At 49.6% G+C, this 25,144-nt stretch overlaps 1 protein-coding gene and 1 pseudogene across 1 annotated transcript in view; both read right to left on the bottom strand.

Moving 5' to 3' along the window:
• Positions 1-23,938, bottom strand: part of LOC123352236 (zinc finger protein 628-like) — a 46,717-nt gene extending 22,779 nt beyond the window's left edge. Inside the window, exons 1-3 of the mRNA XM_044992089.1 lie at positions 23,920-23,938; positions 7,799-7,888; positions 6,514-6,702 (exon numbers count right to left, since the gene is read on the bottom strand). Of these exons, the coding sequence (XP_044848024.1) occupies positions 6,514-6,702; positions 7,799-7,877 (268 nt within the window). The 5' untranslated portion in view covers positions 7,878-7,888; positions 23,920-23,938. The remainder of the gene's footprint in view (positions 1-6,513; positions 6,703-7,798; positions 7,889-23,919) is intronic.
• Positions 1,766-2,713, bottom strand: LOC123351847 (annotated as a pseudogene).
• Positions 23,939-25,144: the final 1,206 nt, after the last annotated feature.

Below are 25,144 nucleotides of genomic sequence, written 5' to 3'. Positions count from 1 at the left end.
TGACGTGGGCCAGCTGCGGGTGTTTAACTGCAGCATAGACATACCCACTGGCTTCTCTACTGCCGCCGTTAAACTGCTACAGTCCAGCTCACGGTGCTGTACTACCCTCACCAGCTCAGAGATTCATGGGCCAAAGGACAAAAGCCTTCCTGTCAACATCTAGCAAATGACTTGGGCCAAAGACAGTTCACCCTGAAGTAGTTAAGTAAAGAGCTACGAGCTGGAACCGGAGAAACAAGAATGCCCAGGAATCTCAACTGAAGTGGGGGAAGAGGTTAGATTTCAGGCGGCTGACAGGTACCTGCTACAGCATCAAGACCACACAAGGCCTGAGGTCAGCCCTACAGGAGGGACACAGAAGGCATCTAAGCACGACCAAATAGGGCACTGGCTCTGTTTCTTTGGGCCGTCCCAATTGTCCCAGTGGCACAACCTGTCCGTCCAGTCACCGACAATGGCAGTGCACCAGGAGCAGTCTGGGCTCCAGAGGCAGAGCTGCCTCGGCAGCCAGCGGCAGGAGCTGTTTGGGGAATGCCACATGAGCAGAAAGGCAGGGCGGTTCAGTCACAGCAGCAGCGTCACCGGCCATAAGCACTGAAAAATCATCAGTTGGGTTTAAAACCCACAAGATATTAAAAAAATACAGGTACACATTTTGGGTTCTTTTTATTTGCCTTCTGGTTTGAGCCTAAAAGTTATACTGAGGTCACATTTTCCAACTTTTCCCTGCCATCATAATGGCTAGAAACTTGCTTTTTATAGACAAGCCAAAGCTGAGATTCTTACATATTCGTGCGACTCCAGGAGCTGGGGCTCAACGACAGACACTAAATATGCTCTGACTCACAAGTCACACAAGTTGGCAATGCTGCATTCACTGACAGATGTTCAATAATAGCAAAAACAATCCTCCCAGGGTGGTACAAGAGCCAAGGAATCCAGCTATGGAACGGCCTTCCTGAGCCAATAGCTGAATATAGACTCATTGCAACTTTAGGGACACAGAGAGCCTTGCCCTCTGACAAAGCCTATTACTGGAGCGACATTCATAACTCTCCTGCCCCCTTAGAATAAAAACCAACCAACCCACCCTACCATAAGATGAGCTTTTGCCCCCAAAGGGAGAAGAACCAAAGACTCCAAGGAGTCCAACTGCTAATTGATTTAACATGGGAGGTGTCCACATGCTACGTGATGAGCAGCAGTACAAGCCCTGACATTGCCTGATCCTGACCTATCTACCTTCTCAGGCTCCATCCACTTTGTGAACGTTAGTAGCTGGCTGGACTCGCCTCTGTGTTTGGCTGAGATTATGTTTTATTTGCATTTGATTTTCAAAGAAAAGAAAGATGCAAGAGGAAGCCCTGGAGTCAGTGACCCCTGACCCTTCTCATGTGACAGACATTAATCTTTGTAATCCTCACCTAGGTCCCTTCATGTGCTACTTGGACTGCTGTTGTTGGCAAGGCTCGATTCAAGGTACTTCCATCCTGTTAGATTGCCTCAACCTCTTTTACACAATGCTTGTGCAATACTTCTAGTCAATAGTTTAGGGCTAACTTTTCAAAAGTCTATTGGTCTCCCTTCCTAAGCAAGGAGGACTTTCTGTTTAAGGAAACAGGAAGATGAGGGCTGTTGCACCCTTGGTTTTGTATTATTCATATATCTTATACTTTCCTGAGCCAGTTTTGTTACAGAATTAAAACCCAAACAAGTTATGTGATAAACAAGTACTCAACATTTAAAACATGGCTAACGTTTTCCCCTATGATTTACGTGCATGAGCTGCAGAATTACGTTGCCCCTGTGGTCCAACACAGATCACAGACAAAGATCTGGTCGCGCCGGTCTTCACTAGACAGCCACAAACAAGGTGAAAGAAAACCTGCCATGTTTTCTTGCTGGCCATAGTGTAAATGCTGAGATTCAATGCAGAATTAACGAGGGCCAAGGAATGAACCAGTCAGCCTTGTATAAAATGGCACTTTTACTTGGTAGGCTACATCTGTGAGCGACAGAACAAACAATGGAGGCCAACAGGAGATGAATCCACCAATTACACTCAGAAATGTCCTACACAGTGCTATAGATCTCTGAGTTATCAGGACGTAAATAGCCACACAAACCATACCAATTGTCACCAAAATGGTTATAAAGACACTTATGGAATAAAGAGGCAAAAAAATGTTGAGCAGTCTGGTAAGTTATTGATACGTTTCCGGTTGAGGGTTTCTAACGTACCAGGGAAACTGAGATAAGCCAACATGGTCTGATAAGAAGACCCTGTACTTTTTATTGGTCTCTTAAGGCCTCCTTTTAACCACAGTCAAATGTCTCTCAATGGCTATGTCTAACAAACTAAAAGTGTCAAGTATCAGAGGGGTAGGCGTGTTAGTCTGGATCTGTAAAAAGCAACAAAGAGTCCTGTGGCACCTTATAGACTAACAGACGTATTGGAGCATAAGCTTTCGTGGGTGAATATCCACTTCGTCGGACTAAAAGTGGAAGCTCCTAGGGCGACAAACATACTGCCTTTTCTAATAAACCACCTCGGAGTTTTCCTTCCAGACACGAGAATGTAGTAAACTGTGCTAATTAACAGATCACAGAGAGTTAGACCGCCAAGCAAAAAGTACACACAGTTGTGCAATTTGTTATTTTTCCACAGGGCAACCAACACCATCAAGTTCTCCAGGACTATGAAACTACATATGAGCAAACATGCAATATTTGTTCAGTCTATGTGATCAGTTGCTTTTTCTCCTAGAATAAGTTTTCCTGTAGGATGATAATGTAGCACTATCAGAGAGCCAGCCTCTTCCCTTCCTTGAGGGGTGAAATTGGACTCTTCCATCTTTAATAGATCTGAACGGCTCATCCTCTTTCATACAACAGCTGCGCAATAGTTTCTTAGCCAGTAGTTTACAGCCAATTGGTTAAGAGTCCATTGGCCTCCCACCCCACATAAGAGGGATTTCTGGCTGGGTCACAGCAGGATATGGAGAGGTGGTTGTTGTCAAAAGGGAAGCAGGTTGCAGAGGACCCCATGTATGTGGTGGGTGGGTGAGAGAGAGAGAGAAAAATATATAGGCAGTAGGGCATCTGGGCCATCACAAAATAGCCCTGAACCACTCATCTCCCCCATTTTCTATATACCTCCTCAAATCATGCCCTCTTCCTTAAAAGCGGGGCCTTTTAATTTTCCCCCAGGCCCTCTGCAGTAGACTTTTACTCATCCTAACACCTCTGTTTTCAGTAATTGCCCAGGGCTCTCATCTACTGTCTTGTATTATTTAACTGTGTAAAGCATCTAGGGTTAAGGTGTAATGTACGGTGTTAAAAAAAACAAAAAAATAATTATTTAGGGCCCCTTAAATGTGATGCTAGACAAAAACAGAACAAGGTAGTTGTTGCTAGGGTATTATTTAAGGTGTGTCATAGGGATGTCTCTCTGCAAAATAATGATTTAGTTATGGAAATGAAGTAAACTTAATTTCCTGTTCTTGGCATCTCTTTAAGCTGTAGCAGATAAATCCAAGCTACAAAATATGTTTACATTATTTTTTAAAATTTGGGATAGCAGAAAATGGAAACAAAATGTTTAAAAGCAAATTTTATTTATTTTTAATCCTGTGATAGAAAATTCTTTTGCTGCAAACACTAACAATTCTTTTAGAAGACAGGAGGTGGCGGCTTGCGGGGATAGGTTTCTTCAGATAGTCCATGTCTCAATTATTAAGAAAAAAATGGTGCGAATAAAGGCTTTGCTTCTCCACAATTTACAAATGCTAGTCCTGTATAAACTGTCATTATTTTACTAGAGCACACAAAATATCCCCACGACATGGATCTTGGTTATTTTACCTTTTCAAGTTTGTGAGAGAGAGAGTGTGTGTGCGTGTGTGAGCACCTACTACAAAGCTGCTTCACTTACATTTATCAATGTTCTGTTTTCTCGTGTTATCTTTAAAAGCACGTGCCGACAGCTACAAAGCATTCATCAGTGCCCACTGTTTCCATGTTAAACTTCTAAACGTTTATTTGTTAAAACTTTACTCGGAGCAATTATGTTTAACAGAATTTAGATTTTTTTAAAAGTCAGGAAGAAATAATAAAAAGTGGTAAATAGTGTTATGATCTTTTTGACATAAATTAGTTCAAACTAGCCTCTCTTTTAAGTTAGGCTGCATGTGTGTTTTGTATCACGTAGTGCTGAAGGGAACGTAAAGCTTTCTTTACGGTTTATAAGTACCGGTAATACATTTTTAGAGCAATCTAGGTTTGTTTGGGATTGTCTTTGAAGGCCAGGCAACTCATTTAGGCAAAACATTACAAAGCAAGCTAACGCTATTTTTTTTTTTTTTTTTTTTTTGAAGACTGGGGTATTTGTACAAAATATCCCTAAAAGAAAAACTCGAGTGTGACGGCTACAAAGCATTTATCAAGGCTCTGTTTTTTCATGTTAAACTTACAAGTTTATTTGTTAAAACTTTATGGGGTGTGATGATGTTTAACTGAATTTAAGCTTTTGCAAAAGAAGAAACTGCATCATCATCTTTGGTAAAAAGCATGACCAATTCTTTCACATTCATTAGTTTATACTAGCGCTGGGAACGTGGCTAGGTGGAACGAGATGGGATTTCTCATCTGGCACAAGCTGTCAGGGCAGGGGAGTTTAGGGAGCCCCATGGAGTTGGCATTTACAAACATGCACAGCTAATCAGCAACATCCCCCCACCGTTATACAACATCACCCAAAAAACACAGAGACCCAAACCTGCTTGTCAAGTTTGAAGGCAAAGAGCTAAGAGAGCAAAACTGCTCTGACTCTGCCATAGGCTCATTTGTCTCCTTAAGAAAACATCCCCAGCAACCCCCGCAGCAGAATCCTCCCTAGCAGGGCTTTGATCCTGGTGCTGATCAGCCCCTGGGGGGAAGCCCTAGTTTGCATTTCCTCTGAGGCCAGCCCTTGCTTTATCTTTATGGCTAAGGGGCTCACCTGCGGGGAGGGAGAGGAGAACAGAGATCGAGAAGAGTTAAGGGATAAAGTTGCGGATGAAGCCTGATCTGTCAAACCAGAGGGAGAGGGGAAGGGGGAAGAAGACAGAGGGGGGAGAAGAGACTGTCACTCTGTAAATGGGACCAGCGAAGGAACACACAAGTTGGGCAGAGCTAGGGTGACCAGATGTCCTGATTTTATAGGGACAGTCCCAATAGTTGGTGGTTTGTTTTTTTTAAAATATGGGCTCCTATTACCCCCAAGTCCCTGTCCTGATTTTTCACACTTGCTACACCCTAGGCAGGGCCTTTTGTTTGCTTCTTTAGGGTGGATGTTAAAGAAATGATCCCAGTGTCCCCCTCCCACATGGGAACTGTAGGTCCTGTCTGGAAGGCTCTTTAGAGTTGCCAATTTTGGTTGGAGGTATTCCTGGAGGTTTCATCACATGACATAATCTCTAATTAATCTGTAATTCCTGGAGGCTCCAGGGCAATCCTGGAGGGTTGTCAACCCTTATTGGGAGCATTGTATGTGTATTCTGTTTTGGGGATTGTTAACAAATGGCGGTTAAGGATATTACTCCCACTAAGGCAGATGAACTTTTCCTGCTGGCCACTCAGGACTGGGTCACGGCTGGGAGGAGGCTGAGCCATGTCAGGGCAGAGGCAGAACTCTGGTTCGAGGCACACAGGAGAGATGTCAGCCAGCCCAGCCTCACCCGAGTCCTGCCCAGCTCCCATCTCAGCACGTCCCCAAACAGGAACAAACAGCTGCAGCGGCATCTCAGCCTCCCGCCCCACACCTGTCCCACCCGAGGGTGCTCTCAGAGGAGAGGCCACGCAATGACTGAGCTGCAGGACTGAGGGGGTGGCCATGGTGAGGGGAAGTGGGCACTGGCCCAGTTTTGGGGGGAAGACAGATTTCTCCCCCACAGCCAGGCACACATTCTGCCACGCAGCAGCACTGTCCACCCCACTATCTACCCAGGATTGGCCTCGCTGCCCCCCCCCCACAACCACCCAAGACAGAAGGCCTGTAGGGCCTGCCCCCAAGACAGAAGGCCTGTAGGGCCAAACCTGAGTGGACACACCAGCCAGTGGGGCGGCAAGCACTGCTCCTCCTCGCCACTGCCATGGGGCCACTCCTGTCCCAGGAGCATACCACCCTGGCCCCATGCCGCAGGGCAAAGAGGCTGAGAGGCACCGGGATGGGGCATGACATTGAGCCGGTCAGGCTGGGGGATGGCGGCTGAGCATGGCACAGACTCAGTGGATAACAGCTGCAGCAGGGATGGACAGTGCACACCACAAGAAGGTTCTCAGTGCCTCTGCCAGGGCTCACTCCAGTAGCTCGGCAATGAGGCCCGTGGCCCACTCTTCATGGTCCTGCATGCTGGGCAGTTGTGTTCCCTGGGATAAAGGTGGTTCAGACCCCTTGTTACCAGCTCCTGGTGCTCCACCCAGATGGGCTGTGATAGCCCAATGTGCACCATGCCCCAGGTGATGTTTTTTTACCGTTGGAGCAAGATGATGGAGGGGATCCGGTCACCGGCACCTTGGCAGGGGGAGGGGCTGGATGTGGTAGATTCAGCCATCTCTTGTCAAAGACTTTGCGCGGAGCCCTCCCCACATCGGGATTGGGGCAGCCGATTCCTTTCACCAGGAAATTCAGCTTCTCCAGGAAGGAGCCTGGGGCAAACTGGCCTGTTGGCAGAGAGACGAGGAGAATCATGGTGCTGCAAGTGTCAAGTCATTACTGGCTTCTGCTCCTACATTGGCACAGAGGACCGCCGCCACCGCCCACTTCCTCTCCTGCCACACTCACACCCGCCCTGACCCCCTTCCTGCTCACCACCACTGCTCCTCCCCTGTCTCAATCACTCCAGAAGCCAATCTAACATAATGCTGGAGAATGTGGCATGGCCCAGATTTGAGGGGCTCACTAGGGACACGCTGCCCCGGCTAGAAGAAAGCTTGGGAGAAACTGAGGCAGAGGGCGGGGAAGTGACTTGACCGCAGTCACGCAATGGGTCTGGGCAGAGTCAATCCTAGAACTCAGATGCCCAACTACCTGATGTAACAAAGTGGAACTGCTCTTAATGTTTCCTCTAAATCTGTGTGGGTGCCTCAGTTGCCCCTATGCATTTCTTAAGTCTCCAGCGTGCATAAATGGCTGACACACTGTCTCCTGGCAACAAATGGCCGGGGCCCTTCCCCTCTGCAAGGGGATGGCTAAAGGTGAACAAAAAGATCAGGTGACCTCCTGGCCCAGGAAAGAGACAAAGGCCAGAGAGGAGGGGCTGGAGGGGGTTTCAGTTTGGAGCTGGCTGGGGATGGGAAGTGAGAGCAGATGGGGTTGTCTGGCTCGCTGGGCCCCAGAATGGACCTGGCTGAGGGGTCCTGTTCTCTGTACCTACAAGCTCTGTTTTAAACCGTGTTCCTGTCATCTAATAAACCTCTGTTTTACTGGCTGGCTGAGAGTAACGTATGACTGCGAAGTGGGGATGTGTGCAGGACCCTCTGGCTTCCCCAGGACCCCGCCTGGGCGAACTCGCTGTGGAAAGCACATGAAGGGGCAAAGGATTCTAAATGCTCCAAGGTCAAACCCCAAAAGGTAAAGCAGTGTGAGCTTCTTGCCCTAAAGACAGTCTGCTCCAAGGAAAAGGAGGCTCCCCAAAGTCCTAACTGGCTTTGTGGGGAGCAGTTCCAGAGCATCGCCCGGGGACTCCATGACACCTGCTCTATCCACTAGGACATACTGCTCTTCCATGCTTTGTTCTCAAAAGATAAAGGGCATTACCTTCATCTGGCAGGCTGGCGGCCTCCATTGTCCCGTCTCGGGTGCTCTGCAGACGACTGGATGGTTGATTTCTGAGCATGGATCTCAAAGCTGTAACAGCAAAATGTTACTCTGAGGGAGGCTGCTTCCGAGCAATGGGCAACACGCATAGCTCCAGAATGCAGGAGCCACTGTGGAGCATGGCTGAGGTTTCCAATAGGCGCTAACTCCCTTTGCCTCCAGGTCCCATTGTATTCCCAAGGATGCTGCTGTTTTCCTTACAAGTCTTCCATCTGCCCTTGTGTCACAGCAGCCTGCCCCACGCAGACTCTGAACAGGCAGGCCCATAAGCCTGTGTGTTGTCTGGAACCAGCCTTGGAGGTCTCTCCTTAGGGCTGCGAGCCAGCATGGAAGCACTGCTGTGGAATGGAGCTCCCTGCTCATAAACACCCGACAAGTCAGCAGCAAACCTGCCCCTGCTCTAGGGTTGCCAGGTGCCCGGTTTTGGACCTAGCAGTGTCCAGTCAGTTGAACTGACCTTACACCAAAAGTCCGGTTACCCCAGGGGAAGGTGTCGGGTCATCAGCTCATCCAGGGCTGCCTCCTGCCTGCATCTCATGGGAAGGAAGGCAGCAGGCTCTATGTCAGGCTGCAGCTCCCAGCAGAGAGAGCCCAGCTGGGGCCAGGGGGTGGGTGGAGAGGACTGAGTGAGGAGAAAGGGGGAGGGGCGGGGGGGCAGAGAGAGCAGCTAGTGGAGGGCGGGGCCTTGTGGTGGGGGGTGGGAAGAGGCAGGGGGCCTGGTTTTCAGAAAGTAAAGAGTTCCCTAACCTGCTCCACCAAGCCCAATGCCCTGCCCATCCCCCCCACTCGAATAGCCAGGGCTAGGAGATATGGCACAGTGTAGTCATGAGTGGGGGAGCCGGCTGTATGGACAGAGGCTCCTGCTGAGCCAGTCTAGCGGCATTCACCATCCACCCCCCATAGCTCAGAGCTGAACCCCTCTGTCTGGGCAGAGCCTCAGGAGGGCAGGGGAGGTGCAGTCAGAATTCAGAGCTGGAGCAGCCCCATCAAGGCCAAGCTGGCCCTTCCCCAGTGGCCAGTGCAGGGCCGACTGGGCTCACACTTAGAGGTTCACAGATTTTAAGGCCAGAAGGGACTGTTGTGAGCCTCTAGTCCAGACCTGCACAACTCGTAGAGTGGCGAGGGCCATATTACTCCAAAGAAAACAGCTGAGGGCCGAACTGCCCCCCTGGCCCCGCCGAAACACACACCCCAGCACCGCCCACCCTGCAAAACCACCCCCCCACAGCGCTGCCCAGCTCCCCGAAACAACCCCCCCCAAAGCACCGCCCGCCCTGTGGAAACAAACCCTCCTTCCCCAGCACCGCCCCGCCCCGCCGAAACAGCAGTATTGAACCTTGGTAATAGTTATAGCGGGCCCCTAAGGTAGTACAATTAAGGTAAAAGAAAAATGTCTTTTTGCTAGAAGTAGAATAAGATCTTCCCCCCACTTTGTAATCAATTGTCCTGTTGAATGAATAAGGTGTGACTGAGGAAGGCAGCACCTCCAGACAGCTGCAACCCTTGGAGAGGGGATGGGAGCCAGACCAGATCAGCAGAACAGGTCAGCCACCGACTTGTAGCTCATCTCCTCAGCCCCCCACCCTCCGCCGCTGGCTCACCCCGCCACTGCCCACCTGCTCGCCTCCTCAGCCTCCCACCCCCCGGCCAGTGATGAGCTGCCAAAATCTTAACAACCAGTTCCCTCCTCCCTGCCCCATCCACCCCCATTCCCTGTCCCCTGACTGCCCCCTGCCACCCCATCCAACCCCTCCTCTCACTCCTGATGGCCCCCCCCCCCGGGACCACTGTCCCATCCAACCACCCCTTCTCCCTGTCTCCTGCCTCCCACTGGAACCCCTGCCCCTCATCCACCCTCCCCGTCCTTCCTGATGGCCCCCCAGGACCCTTGCCCCCATTCAACCCCCCTGTTCCCTGTCCTCTGACCGCCCCGACACCTAAGGATCCTGAAGCACTTTGCAAAGCTGAGTGAAGATCATTAGCCCCCATTTTGCAGGCAGGGAAACTAAGGCACCAAGTGGTGACTTGCTGTGAGGACATGGACAGCACCAGACAGAGAACCCAGGAGTCCTGGATTCCAGTCCAGGCTCCATCCCCTGGACCATGCTGCCTTTCACTATTTTCTTACTGCTATCTATAACGACATTAGGAAGGCACCATCTGCTCTTGGACATCATTTAAAGCACAAAGCCCCAGAAGAACTCCACCCTAAGGCCCAGCAGGCAGGGCTTTCCCCACTCAACCCCCAGCCCCAGCAGGCCTCAACTTTTCTGGCTGTCTGCGCACATGGTCCCCGCAGAGAGCCCTGGTGGGCAGCCGGGTGGAAGCTTGTTCCACAGCCCAGGCCCTGTCCAAAGAACACACCACCACCCGCTGCCTGTTCAGTCAAGGAGAGTCCAGCTCCAGCATCTCCCCAGGCAGCAGGGAGAGGCAGGTCCAGGTCATTTAGCCGGACTCCGCTGCAGAATTCTGTACCAAGTCTGCTAAAGGAGACCATTCATGGGGTGGATTAATCTGTATTGGGCGGGGGGGGTTTCCATACGGCCTGGATTCAAGCTGCCTTTCGACAGCAGCACACGCTGGGCCTGGGCCCTGTTTGCATCACTCGCCCTGCTGCGAGCTGTGGCAAAGCATCCAAAGACTGCAGACCCCAGATACTCGTCTCCCCCTTGGTACACTGTAGCCCAGCCTGAGAGGCCAAGCAAGAAACAGGGAAGATGGAGACAGCCTGGGATTTGCTGGCAGTTTTGTTTGCAAGCTTTCAGGTCTTTAAGAGATTGTCTACATGGGGAGATCGACTGGCACTCCCAAGTGGAGCAATTATTCTGGAACAAAGTCACTTATTTCTGTACAGTGTCCATGCAGGGAGCTATTAGAGCGCTGTAGCGGATCAGTAATAGTTACCCAGCTATAGCTATGCCCTGAAGTTTCTCTGACCTGTGTAGATAAGGCCTCAGCCTCCAAGATAACACATTCAAGGCTGGGTCAGAGATCTGCAAAGATGCCCACATAGAAGTCAGGATGGTCTCTTGGCCTGGGAACACTTCAGGTCCTCTGCTCTACGTTATTCCTCCCCTAGCCAGCGTAATCAGCAGAGTGCTTGGGGGAGGACATGCACTGGGCCCAGTTCTCAGTTACTCCATTCTGCACTGGGACAAGGCTGGAGGGGGATCACAGGCTTTAGACCACCTTTGCGCTTCTTTATTCTGGGACAACACAGTGGCCAGCCCTACTCCTAGCGTAAGCGAGAGCAGTCACTGCAGTATGGTGCTCCAGCCATGCCCTGATCCACCTGTTAAAATAACTGGGCCTCACATTTATCCTGCGAGCTCAACTGTGAGAAGCGAGTGAAAGTTCATGGTATGTCCCAATAACCTACGAGAACTAATATTGATGGGAAACGATAAGAAAGGGAGACAGGCTGAATAAGGTCTCCCGGTATAACTCAAGGACTTTGTTAAGATCATGCCTGGTGAACAGGAACAGTGTGAGACCAAAAATCAATTAACACACACTGGTGTGTTGGAAACTAGGTTTAATTGGTGGACAAAATAATGAGGGGATGGGCTATTCCACCCAACTCCTGGGCATGGGAACGAGCCTCAGCATCACAGCTGCCACCTCCACCATTGCGTAAGATCCTGAACCTTCGTCCATCCTGGTCCTGAGAGATGTCCTGACCAGACTCGGCCAGAGAGCGGGCCCCAGCTGACATCTCAACTGGCCCCAGCTGACATCTCAACTGGCCCCAGCTGAATCCCAAGCACCCCCTGCCATGTGAGACTGTTTTCCTTGCCCAAACGTGTCCTTTTCAGCTGTAACTTATTTCTTCACTTTCCTCTCTCCCTCTCCTTTTTCCTCCCGTTTACTACGAACGTGGCGTCACCGGCCAAGCCCGCATATTTTGCAACAATGCTTTAAGCCTGTGACCAGAAAGAAGCAGCTCAAAACAATGCCCTAAACTGCTTGATGCTGGTACAAGTTTGGCAGGTCTTGGAGTGGCTCATAAGACCCTGGGGCGGGGGATGTGTTTTTCCAGCAGTGAGGCTGAAAGTGAGAATCAACTCCAGAGACTGAAGCTACATTTTCTAACTTAGTTGTTCTTTTCTTTTCCCTTTTCTGTGCATTTGTTCTGTTTTGTCTTCTAGGAAACAGGACTGGACTTTAAACAGCTCTAGCCCATCCCTTTCCCTCCAAAACGACACTTATCACAAGTTTCAGAGTAGCAGCCCTGTTAGTTTGTATCCGCAAAAAGAACAGGAGTACTTGTGGTTTAAACAGAGACTGGGAATGGTTGGGTCATTACACTAATTGATTCTATTTCCCTATGTTCTCCTCACACCTTCTATGAGTCATCTCAATTATCACTTCAAAGGTTTTTTTTCCTCCTGCTGACGATAGCTCATCTCAATTGATTGGACTCTTCCAGTTGGTATGTGTGCTTCCACCTTTTCATGTTCTCTGTATGTATAAATATCTCCTATCTGTGTGTTCCATTCTATGCATCCGAAGAAGTGAGCTGTAGCCCACGAAAACTTATCACAAGGTGATTTTTCCTCCTAAAGTCTCTCTCTAGCTAAAGGGAACAAGGGATGCTATTCAAATGAATTAAACATTTCAAAGCCTTTAAATGCTTTTCTTCCCTTCTGTATCTTTAATAAAAGGTTAAAAGTATTTTCAATGGCGCGTTTGCCATAGGACTCAGCAGGCTGAAGTTTCTGTACCAAAACCCACATCTTGTTCAATGCCTTTGACTCTCTGGGCCCCTTTTATCCATCTACATTATACTCTTCCCCCGCCCACCCCAGCCCCACACACAGGCTGCTGAGAGCAGGGCAGGGTTCAGGTTCAGAAACCTTCTCCCAGCTCCACCTCAGCTGCAGAGCAGCTGCACAAGGGGATTCTCAGCAGGCCATTTCCACCTGTTTTATGGTGCTAGAATGACAGAAAGGGGCCTTGGCATAACAGAGAATCAGGTCCTCCAAATCTTGGGTGTTTAGTCAGGACTCTCCAGGTTTGCTTTCACCGGCCATGCCCTATAGACCAAGGCACAAGAGACTCAGGGCTTTTTTCTACCAGTGATGCAGGTTTGTCCTTCTTAAACTTTAAAATAATGTTTTTAGAAGAAGTTAGAGTTAAACCTTTTAAAAATTATCTTGGGCCTTGTCTACAGGAGAAAGTTGCACTAGGCTTATTTTGCTTTGGCTTAACTCAATTTGGAATCAAACAGGTATGTTTCTAGTGGGGTCCCACAGGGATCAGTTCTTGGCTCTACGCTATTTAACATTTTTACCTACGACCTGAAAGAGAAAATAAAATCATCCCTGGTAAATTTTGCAGATGGCACAAAGACGAGGTGGGGCAAGCAGTAAAGAAGGAAGAGGACATTGATACAGAGCCACCTTGGTAAGCTGGGTACAAACAGCATGCATTTTAATATGGCCAAATGTAAATGTATATACCTAGGAACAAAGACTGTAGTCATGCTTACAGGATGGGGGACTCTATCCTGGAAGCAGAGGCCCAGAAAAGAACTTGGGTGTCATGGTGGAGAACCCAACATGAGATCCCAGGGTGACCAAAAGGGCCAGTGCAATGTAGCATTTAATTTCAGAAAGGGGAACTACACAAAAATGAGGTTAGTTAAACAGAAATTAAAAAGTACAGCACCAAAAGTGAAATCCCTGCAAAGCTGCATGGAAACTTTTTAAAGACACCATAATAGAGGCTCAACTGAAATGTACACTCCAATTTAAAAAACATAGTAAGAGAACCAAAAAAATGCCACCGTGGCTAAACAAAGTAAAAGAAGCAGTGAGAGGCAAAAAGGCATCCTTTAAAAAGTGGAAGTTAAATACTAGTGAGGAAAAATAGAAAGGAGCAAAAACTCTGGCAAGTGAAGTATAAAAATATAATAATTAGGAATCAGAAGCAGGAAGCCTGCTAAACAACCAGTGTGGCCACTGGACAATCGAGATGCTAAAGGAACACTCAAAGATTATAAGGCCATTGCGGAGAAACTAAATGAATTCTTTGCATCACTCTTTACAGCTGAGGATGTGAGGGAGATTCCCAAATCTGAGCCATCCTTTTTAGGTGACAAATCTGAGGAACTGTCCCAGATTGAGCTGTCATTAGAGAAGGTTTTGGAATAAATTGATAAATTAAACAGTAGTAAGTCACCAGGACCAGATGATATTCACTCAAGAGTTCTGAAGGAACTCAAATGTGAAACTGCAAAGCTATTAACTGTGGTTTGTAACCTATCATTTAAATCAGCTTTTGTACCAAATGACTGGAGGATAGCTAACGTGACATCAGTTTTTAAAAAGGGTTCCAGTGGTGATCCTGTCAATTCCACACCAGTAAGCCTGACTTTAGTACTGGGCAAACTGGTTGAAACTATAATAAAGAAAAGAATTGTCAGACACATAGATGAACATAATTTGTTGGGGGGGGGGGAGAAGAGTAAACATGGTTTTTGTAAAGGGAAATCATGCCTCACCAATCTACTAGAATTCTCTGAGGGGGTCAACAAGCACATGGACAAGGGTGATCCAGTGGATATACTGTACTTAGATTTTCAGAAAGCCTTTGACAAGGTCCCTCACCAAAGACTCTTAAGCAAAGTAACCTGTCATGGGATAAGCGGGAAGGTCCTGTCATGGATCAGTAACTGGTTAAAAGGCAGGAAACAAAGGGAAGGAATAAATGGTCAGTTTTCAGAATGGAGAGGGGTAAATAGTGGTGTCCCCCAGGGACCTGTACTGGCACCAGTACTATTTAACATATTCATAAATGATCTGGAAAAGAGGGTAAACAGTGAATAGGCAAAATTTGCAGATAATACAAAACTAGTCAAGATAGTTCAGTCCAAAGCAGACTGAGAAGAGCTACAAAAGGATCTCACAAAACTGGGCGACTGGGCAACAAAATTGCAGATGAAATTCAATGTTGATAAATGCAAAGTAATGCACATTGGAAAACAATCCCAGCAACACACATAAAATCATTGGCTCTAAACTATCTGTTACCACTCGAGAGACATCTTGGAGTCATTGTGGATAGTTCTCTGAAAACATCCACTCAATGTGCAGTGGCAGTCAAAAATGCTAACAATATTAGGAACCTTTAGGAAAGGGATAGATAATACAACAGAAAATATAATGCCTCTTTATAAATCCATGGTACGCCCACATCTTGAATACTGCGGGCTCATCTGGTCGCTCCATCTCAAAAAATATATACTAGAAATGGAAAAGGTACAAAAAAGGGCAACAAAAACGATTAGGAGCATGGAACAGCTTCTGTATAAGGAGAGATTAAAAAGCATAAGAACGGCCATACTGGGTCAGACCAAAGGTCCATCTAGCCCAGTATCCTGTCTCTCAACAGTGGCCAATGGCAGGTGCCCCAGAAGGAATGAACAGAACTGGTAATTATCAAGTGATCCAACCCGTCACTCATTCCCAGTTTCTGGCAATCAGAGGCTAGGGACACCATCACTGCCTATACTGGCTAATAGCTTTTGATGGGCTGACAAAGGAGGCGCGGTAGTAATCATGAACAGGTCAGATTATGAACAGGAGGTTGCCAGGCAACTCTCCAACACCGCATTCTGCATGCCACTATCCTCCGATCCCACTGAGGAGTACCAAAAGAAACTACACCATCTGCTCAAGAAACTCCCTGCTACAGCACGGTAACAAATCTACACAGACACACGCCTAGAGCCCCGACCAGGGATATTCTATCTGCTACCCAAGCTCCATAAACCTGGAAATCCTGGACGCCCCATCATCTCAGGCATTGGCACTCTTAGGCTTTGGCTACACTGGCGCTTTACAGTGCTGCAACTTTCTCGCTCAAGGGTGTGAAAAAACACCCCCCTGAGCACAGCAAGATACAGCGCTGTGAAGCGCCAGTGTAAACACTGCCCCAGCGCTGGGAGCACGGCTCCCGGTGCTGTAAGCTAATCCCCACGGGGAGGTGGAGGACCTGCAGTGCTGGGAGAGCTCTCTCCCAGCGCTGGCGCCGCGACCACACTCGCACGTCAATGCGCTCCCGCGGCAGTGCTGTACGGCTGCAAGAATAGCCATACCCTTACAGAAGGATTATCTGGCTATTTGGACTCTCTCCTCAGACCCTATGCTACCAGACCTCCTAGCTGTCTTCGAGACACCACCAACTTCCTGAGGAAACTACAATGCATTGGTGATCTTCCTGAAAACACCATCCTGGCCACCATGGATGTAGAAGCTTTTTACACCAATATTCCACATGAGGATGGACTACAAGCTGTCAGGAACAGTATCTCTGATGAGGCCACAGCACATCTGGTGGCTGAGCTTTGAGACTCACCCACAACCATTTCAGATTTGGGGACAAACTTTTACCTTGAAGTCAGCAGCACTACTATGGGTACCCGTATGGCCCCACGGAATGCCAACGTTTTTACGGCTGACTTAGAAAAACACTTCCTCAGCTCCACCCTATACCAGAAACCTACTGACCTCTATACTTACCTAGATGCATCCAGCTTCCATCCAGGACACATCACATGATCCATTGTCTACAGCCAAGCAGTAAGATACAACCACATTTGCTCCAATCCCTCAGACAGACACAAACACCTACAAGATCTCTATCAAGCATTCTTAAAACTACAATACCCACCTGGGGAAGTGAGAAAACAGATTGACAGAGTGAGACAGGTTCTACAGGACAGGCCCAACAAGGAAAATAATAGAACCCCACTGTACAGCCCCCAGCTAAAACCTCTCCAGCACATCAACGATCTACAATCTATCCTGGAAAACGATCCCCCACTCTCACAGACCTTTGGAGGCAGGCCAGTCCTCGCTTACAGACAGCCCCCTAACCTGAAGCAAATACTCACCAGCAACTACACGCCACACCACAGAAACACTAACCCAGGAACCAATCCCTATAACAAACCCTGTTGCCTTCTCTGTCCCCATATCTACTCTAGTGACACCATCATAGGACCCAACCACACCATCAGGGGCTCATTCACCCGCACATCTACTAATATGATATAGCCATCATGTGCCAGCAATGCCCCTCTGCCATGTACATTGGCCAAACCAGACAGTCCCTAAATAAAAGGATAAATGGATACAAATCAGACATCAGGAACGTTAACATACAAAAGCCAGTAGGAGAACACTTCAATCTCCCTGAACATTCAATACAGGTCTCTTGCAACTTACGCGTATTTAACATGTGCGATTTCAACTTTACGTGTACTGCTGGAGTGGGGGCGTGGCCTCAAGATGGGGGGGCGTGGCCTCAAGATTTAAAAGTCCTGGGGCACCAGCTGTGGCTGGGAGTCCCAGGGCCTTTAAATCACCCAGGGGGCTCCCAGCTGCAGAGGTGGCTGGTAGCCCCTGGGGCGAACTAAAGGGCCTGAGGATCCAGCCACCGTGGAGATCCGGGCCCTTTAAATACCAGCCCCAGCCCGGCTGCCAAAGCTGCAGGTAGGATTTAAAGGGCTCCTCTGGGCTCCCCACCGCGGCAGGAAGCCCGGCGGAGCCCTTTAGACCCCGCCCACAGCTCCAGCAGCTGGGCCCGGGGGGGGGGGGACACCCCTTTAAACCCTGCCTGCAGCTCCAGCAGCTGGGCTGGGGGGGCATTTAAAGGGCGGCAGGGAGCCCGGTGGAGCCCTTTAAATGCCCCCCCCGCCCAGCCGCCGGAGCTGCGGGCGGGGTTTAAAGGGCTTGGGGATATATTTTGGCTATACGCGGTTTTTGCTTTACATGATAACCGCGGAACGGAACCCCCGCCTAAGATAAGACTTGCCTGTAACAGATTTAAAAGTAGCCATCCTTCAACAAAAAAACTTCAAAAACAGATTTCAAAGAGAAACTGCTGAGCTACAATTCATTTGCAAACTTAACACCATCAATTTGAGTTTGAATAGGGACTGGGAGTGGCTGGCTCACTACAAAAGCAATTTTCCCTCTCTTGGGATTGACACCTCCTCATCAATTATTGGGAGTGGACCACATCCACCCTGACTGAATTGGCCTTCAACATTTGTTCTCCACTTGTAAGGTAACTCCCTTCTCTTCATGTGCCAATATATATTTATGCCTCTATCTGTAATTTTCACTCCAAGCATCTGAAGAAGTGGGGGTTTTACCCATGAAAGCTTATGCCCAAATAAATGTTAGTCTTTAAGGTGCCACCGGACTCCTTGTTGTTTTGAGGGACCTGTCCTCCATTAACTTATCTAGTTCTTTTTTGAACCCTGTTATAGTCTTGGCCTTCACAACATCCTCTGGCAGAGTTTCACAGGTTGACTGTGCATTGTGTGAAGAAATACTTCCTTTTGTTTGTTTTAAACCTGCTACCTATTAATTTCATTTGGTGACCCCTAGTCCTTGTGTTATGAGGAGTAAATAAGACTGCCTTATTTACTTTTGCTACACCAGTCATGATTTTATAGACCTCTATCATATCCCCCTTTAGTCATCTCTTCTTCAAGCCGAAAAATCCCAGTCTTTTTAATCTCTCCTCATACAGAAGCTGCTCCATACCCCTAATCATTTTTGTTGCCCTTCTTTATACCTTTTCCATTTCTAGTATATCTTTTTTGAGATGGAGCGATCAGATGAGCCCACAGTATTCAAGATGTGGGCGTACCATGGATTTATAAAGAGGCAATATGCTATCTCTTTCCTAAAGGTTCCTAACATTGTTAGCTTTTTTGACTGCCACTGCACATTGAGTGGCTGTTTCAGAGAACTATCCACAATGACTCCAAGATTTCTTTCTTGAGTGGTAACAGCTAATTTAGACCCCATCATTTTGTGTGTATAGCTAGGATTGTTTTCCAATGTGCATTACTTTGCATTTACTTTCCTACATAAGTTTTGAAACCTTAATACCGGTAAATAAAATTCATGTAAAATATTTGCTTAATATCATTGTCCTTAAAATGTCACACCAATCACCCACATATAAATTTAAAAGTATTACCTTTTGGAAAATGATAAGCAAGCAAACGGATACAGACTAACACGGCTGCTACTCTGAAGCTTAATTTGTATATCTCAATTCTCATTAAAAAGTTATGATGTCTAAAGTAGTTGAGTTTCCCCTCAAGCATTCTTCCAAAACGTGGAATAACTAACAAATTAAATGAAAGAAATGTTTTGGCACTAGCTTACCAAAAAAAAAAAAAGCTTTTAAAGTGATAATTGGAAAGAAAATATTACAATACACAAGAAACCCATGTTGGTCAATCAGCTCTGACGCACCTGAAGTTGTATTTCCAGTAAATAAACCCTTTCCCAATGGGTTTTCTTTTCCTATTAAGTTACTCAGTAATTAGAAATAAAGTCTTAAACCGTAAGCTATATATTCAATGCGTTTGATATTTCTCCAGCACAGATGAACACACACTCCAGTTGAAGGTACTATCGCTGTCAAGATTCAAAACATAAAATCAAATTTAAAAATTGAACTTGCATTTACAAATGACGGATCTAAAAGCCTGGTTTAGCCTCTGGAACCTGTTCAGTTTTATAAAGTAATACAGAAATCCTAAGTATGTATCTACAGTGACCCAACTGGATGATTCTTAACTGTGTCTTAACGAAAACATGACGCTATACATCTTAAATGTTATTAAGAAAATCTGCCCTCTAAACAATGTTATTTTCAAGGCCACACTCAAATATTAAGGAGGTTAGTAAAGAGACCTGTTCTAAGGCTGTAACAACCTGGCAGGATTAAAAACACTGCAGGAATTGTAAAAAAAAAAAAAAAAAAAAAAAAAAAGTCCCAGGGGTCCATAAACTAATTGAAACGTTTGTATTTTCTGATTGAGAAGCAGAGCTATGTACAGTGCCTTCCTCTGATTTCTATCAAGAGCAACTGAAATGTCTGACTGACTGTTACAATGAAAATAAAACTGATCAGCTTTGTGAGAGAGTTAAGGAGATCAGCACTCAACAGGTCTCTCCTCCCAGAAACTGCTCTCTCCTGGCTCTCAGCTGGGTGACAAGCAGCCACATGAAGTGCTTTGAGAGTCGCCTGGTCCCGGGGCTGCTTGTACTGCTGCTGGGGCGCTAATGGGCACACAGGCTCTCGGGCACCCAGCTGCAGGGGGCATTGGGGAACCTCATTAGACTCGCTCTGTGCAGGGGTGCAGAGCAATGCAGACGGTTCTCCGGCTCTGGGACACGGAGCAGCAGCAGCCCACACAGCCGGGATTCCCCGGGGCCCAGGGGGGAACTGTTGATCCAACATCCTGGAGGACAGCCCTGTCAGCCAACAGCAACTTCTTACTCAGAGCCCAGCTAAGGGCTGCGGATTCCTCTGAGCGCAGAGCAACCGTTCGTTTTCCTGTTTGCGCTCTACTGTGGTAGGAAACGGAGGGGGAGAAGCCCCCTGCCCGCCCTCCCTAAATGGTGCCCCCTATGGGGGTGTGGAAAACGACTACACCGGCAACAGACCAGCAGAGAGTGGGGGGGAATGGGGCGTTCAGGTAGGGAAAGCTAGTACCCTAAGGGGATTCACTTCAAACCTACTTGTTACCATAGGTGCTAGAACTAGAGGTGCTGCCGCACGCTCTGGCTTGCAGTGGTTTCCATCATATACAGGGTTTACAGTTTGTTCAATAGCTCTCAGCACTTCCCCATGTAAAACCTGTTCCAGCACCTCTGTTTGTTACCATTTGGATACTAACGACATGAAGCCATGTTTACACAGGAACAGAAAAGTTAAGGCACATCACCTTCAGATGTGAAGTCAAAGCACATAAGTTAAAATTGATTTACATCCTCGTGGCAGAGGGGTTTGTGTGTCTCATCCTGAAGTTAAGTGGCCTAGGAGAATTTAAGTTATGGCAAACTAAGGCCACTTAACTCCTGCTTTCTCTCAGGAGAAAACGTGCTTTAACTTAAGGCATGTCCACATGGTGCTGCAGTGCCTAAATGATAGAGCACAGTAACATGTTACGTTCTGTCTGCTGGCAATAACTAAATATGCTGTGTAGTCCCATTTCAAAAAGGACTATGTTAATGCACGGTGGATGCCTTTACATGGGGCAGTCAGAACTCTACAGGTCAGCACAGGCTACAATTCATGGCCCCTGGTGCCAGGTAGACAAGCCCCACTCACACTGGCTTCACCCTTCAGTTGATTGCCCTTAACTTTCCAAGTGTCCAAGCCCTATGCAAGGCAGCCTCAGAAAAGCAGCTACACCTTCCCATTCCAACAGACATACCTGAAACCTTCCCACTGCTCCAACCCGCTAATCTCAGAAATGCATCAGGCTTGGCTTGGTTCACAGATGGAGAACTGTACAAAGATCTTACATCGGGGTGGGCAAACTTTCTGGCCTGAGGGCCACATTGGGGGTTCCAAAACTGTATGGAGGGCCGGGTAGGGAAGACTGTGCCTCCCCAAACAGCCCGGCCCCCGCCCTCTATTCGACCCCTCCCACTTTCCACCCGCTGGCTGCTCCCCTCAGAACCCCCGACCCATCCAACCCCTCCTGCTCCTTGTCCCCTGACCGCCCCCTCCCGGGACCCCCCACCTCAACCCCCCTGGGACCCCACCCCCTATCCAACCCTCTTGCTCCCTGTCCCTTGACTGCCACAACCCCTGTCCACAACCCCACCCCCTGACAGGCTCCCTGGGACTCCCACACCTTCCAACCGCCCCCTGCTCCCTTGATTGCCCCCCGAGACCCCCTGCCCCTTATCCAACGCCCTACCCCCTTACCATGCCACTTAGAGCACCAGGACTGGCAGCTGAGCCGCCCGGCCGGAGCCAGCCCCCCCACCACACAGTCTAAAGCACCGGGGCAGGCCGGCAGCTCTCGCAGCCGCACTGCCCCCTGCTTGCAGCCCCATCGCCCAGAGCGCTGGCAGCACGGTGAGCTGAGGCTGCAGGGGAGGGGGGGCAGTAGGGGAGGGGCCGGGGGCTAGCTTCCCCAGCTGGGAGCTCAAGAGCCAGGCAGGACAGTCCTTCGCCCCAGGTACCATGAACATAAGCTGATATGCAAACTTTGAGCAGAGATCACTTATCCACCATGAAAATCCAGCCACTGCTGGGGTGGAAGTGGCAGCTCTTGAGTTTATCATCATTGTGCAGGTCCAGAGAACACAATCGTTTACAACAGGAAGACAGAGATAACAGGAGATAAAACCACTACAGCAGAGCACACCATGGCTATGTTCACATTAGCAGTAACGTTGCCCGCAGATGGTACTGTGGCCTAGTGCAGTGTTTTTCAAAGTACTGGGTATGTAAGGCACTGGGTCGCCTTGCTCAGCACCCAGGGACCCTAGCAACTCTGGTCAGCACCGCCGACCAGGACATTAGAAGTCCCATCGGTGGTGCTGCCCAGCTAAAGCAGGGTAGAGCCCACCTGTCATATGACACCGCGCTGCACCCAGGAAGTGGTCAGCAGCGGGTCCAGCTTCTAGACAGGGGGGCGACAGGACTCCAAGTGCTGCCATTGCCCCAAGCACCGGCTCCACACTGGTTCCTGGCCAATGGGAGCTGCGGGCAAGAGCCATGCAGAGATGCTTGCACGCCTCTGCCTAGGAGCCGGACCTGCTGCTGGCCGCTTCCAGGGCACAGCACAATCCGCGGTGCCAGGACAGGCAGGAAGCCTGCCTTAGCACCCCAGCTGCGCCACTGACTGGGAGCCTCTGGAGGTAAATCCATGCCCCAACTCTGCACCCCTCCACCCCAGAACCCCTTCCTGCACCCTAAACTCCTCATCCCCAGGCCCACCCCATAGCCTGCACCCCCGCCCAGACCCCCCACACTCCAACCCCCTGCCCGAGCTCTGAGCCCCTCCCACTCCCCAAACCCCTCATCCCCAGCTCCGTTGGGTTGAGGGCATCCACAATTTTCTTCAGCTGAGTCCCCAGAAAAAAAAGTTTGAAACCCACCAACAGGGGCGGCTCTACATATTCGGCCTCCCCAAGCAGTCATGCGCGGGAGACGCCCCGGACCTCCCGCGGGCATGACTGCGGAGGGTCCGCTGGTCGCGCGGCTCGGCTGGACCTCCCGCAGCTGCGGACGCTTGGCTGGTCCGGCGGCTACAGTGGAGCTTCCGCAGTCATGCCTGCGGCAGGTCCACCGGCCCAGCCTGCCGGCAAATGCCGCCCCACGCGCGTGCTGGCCGCGCTGGGGTCTGGAGCCGGCCCTGCCCACCAAGCTAGTGTAGAGGAGCCTCCGGTGTCTACCCCTGCCCACAGCAGCTCTTACTCCAGTCTGCTCTGAGACATTGCATTGGGGGCAAAACTTACTGCCCCCACCAACACCCGGGCAGGCAAGGGGCATTCTCCCCTTCTCTCCGGGACTGTCTACACTGGGGGTAAGGAAAGGTCTCCCTCGCCTCTCTCCAGCTGCGGCCCAGATGTGCTTCTTACCCTTGCACCTCTGGAGAGACTCTCAGGGCTTGTCTACACTAGGCGGAGGCGCAGCCAGGGCAGGAATTACCGCAGTGGCTCCTGTCCCACCTGCAGCGCTTGCACCCCCTTAGCTATGGGGGGCACGGACAGCTGGGTCTCCCCGCCGCCCGCTAGGCGCCCTGCGGCCGCACGTGTCTCTCCGGCTGCGTGGCCCGTGGTGAGGGCGCCGGAGCGGGACACTCACCCCGCGCGGCAGCTGCGCTCCTGGGCAGGGTCACAAAGCGGCGCGCGCCTCATCCGATCCGAATCTGCCGCGGAGCCGTTGCAGGCAGAGCCGGGCAGGCGCAGTAACAGCGGCCGAAGCGGCGGCCCGGCCCCTTCCCTCCCCCAGCTCAGCTACCAGCTGTGGCGGCTCCACGTGGGACGGAAGGGAAGGGGGCGGGGAGTCTGTGGCACTCGCGGGTGGGGGCACAGCACAGAGTGGGGAGAGTTTGGGGGACAGAGGAGGAGGGAGGGGGCACAGCACAGAGCAGGGGAGAATTTGGGGCACAGAGGAGGAGGGAGGGGTACAGAGAATTTGGGGTACAGCATGGAAAGTGCTGGGAGAGGTTGAGGTACAGAGGAGGAGGAACATGGCACAGGCTCAGAATGTTTCACCTCTGGTGCTCAGAGCTGGTTACTGCTGCTGCTCTCAGTCTGTACTTGCTCCATGTCCCAGGCCTGTCAGCTGCTCCAAAGCATCTTCAAAGGGTCTGACCTAAAGCCCACTCACCATAATGTGTGTCTCAACTATTTCACTGATCAGTTAAAAAGCCACAAACCCCCCATCCATCACTTCACAGGCTAGAAAGGCCCATTCTGACCTCTAGTCAGATGACTTGCATAGCCCAGGCACAGAACCTGACCCAGGCCCATAGCATGTAGCTAAACAAGAGTGTATAAGAAAGAATCCAGTTGTGGTTTAAAGACTGAAGTGATGGAGACTCTCCCATAAGTAACTGTTAAAAATTTGCACCTTGTTTCCAACTTGAACTTTGTTGACTTCAGCTCCTAACCAGTGCGCTTTGGTATGCGTGTGTAGGTTCTGTTATAGGTTGGGTTAAACCTTGAAACTGATGAATGCGACAGCAGCTCTTCATTGTAGTTTGATTGTAAGGAACAGTTAAGCTCTTTTATGGAAGCAGATAGCTGAAACAATAGCAGCCTCCACTGAAAACACAGATATGGGCAAGGCACATGTGGGTGGAAGGGGTTTGATTGGATATGGTTTGGGGGAGGTGTGCATGTCTGTCTCCAGGTGAGAGAGGCCAGAGAAGCAGAGAGAAGGCATCAAGGAAGCACCAACAACACAGAAGCATGGTGAGAGAGAGCTTTTGGGCTGAGTGTTGGCTAGAAGGGGGCTTGGAAATGTGAGCAAACGCTATGGGCTAATCTACACTGGCAATGTTAGAAGTGCTGCCACGGCAGTGCTTTAACATGACTTGTGTAGTCACGGCACACGAGGAGCGGCTCCCAGGGCTGGTGCACTGTCTACACTGGCGCTTTACAGCGCTGTAACTTGCTGTGCTCAGGGGGGTGTTTTTTCACACCCTGAGGCTTTGGCTACACTTGCATTTCAAAGCGCTGCCGTGGCAGCGCTTTGAAGCGCTAAGTGTAATCAAAGCGCCAGCGCTGGGAGAAAACTCTCCCAGTGCTGTCCGTACTCCACTTCCCTGTGGGGAATAACGGACAGCGCTGGGAACCGCGCTCCCAGCGCTGGGGCTTTGACTACACTGGCGCTTTGTAGCGCCGCAATTTGCAGCGCTGCAGAGGGTGTGTTTTCACACCCTGCTGCAGCGCTGCAAATTTGTAAGTGTAGCCAAGCCCTGAGTGAGAAAGTTGC

Source organism: Mauremys mutica, chromosome 17 (assembly GCF_020497125.1).
Source record: "Mauremys mutica isolate MM-2020 ecotype Southern chromosome 17, ASM2049712v1, whole genome shotgun sequence".
Taxonomy (NCBI): domain Eukaryota; kingdom Metazoa; phylum Chordata; order Testudines; family Geoemydidae; genus Mauremys; species Mauremys mutica.
The sequence above is the reverse complement of the archived record's forward strand: the minus strand, read 5'-3'. Positions and strand labels throughout refer to the sequence as shown.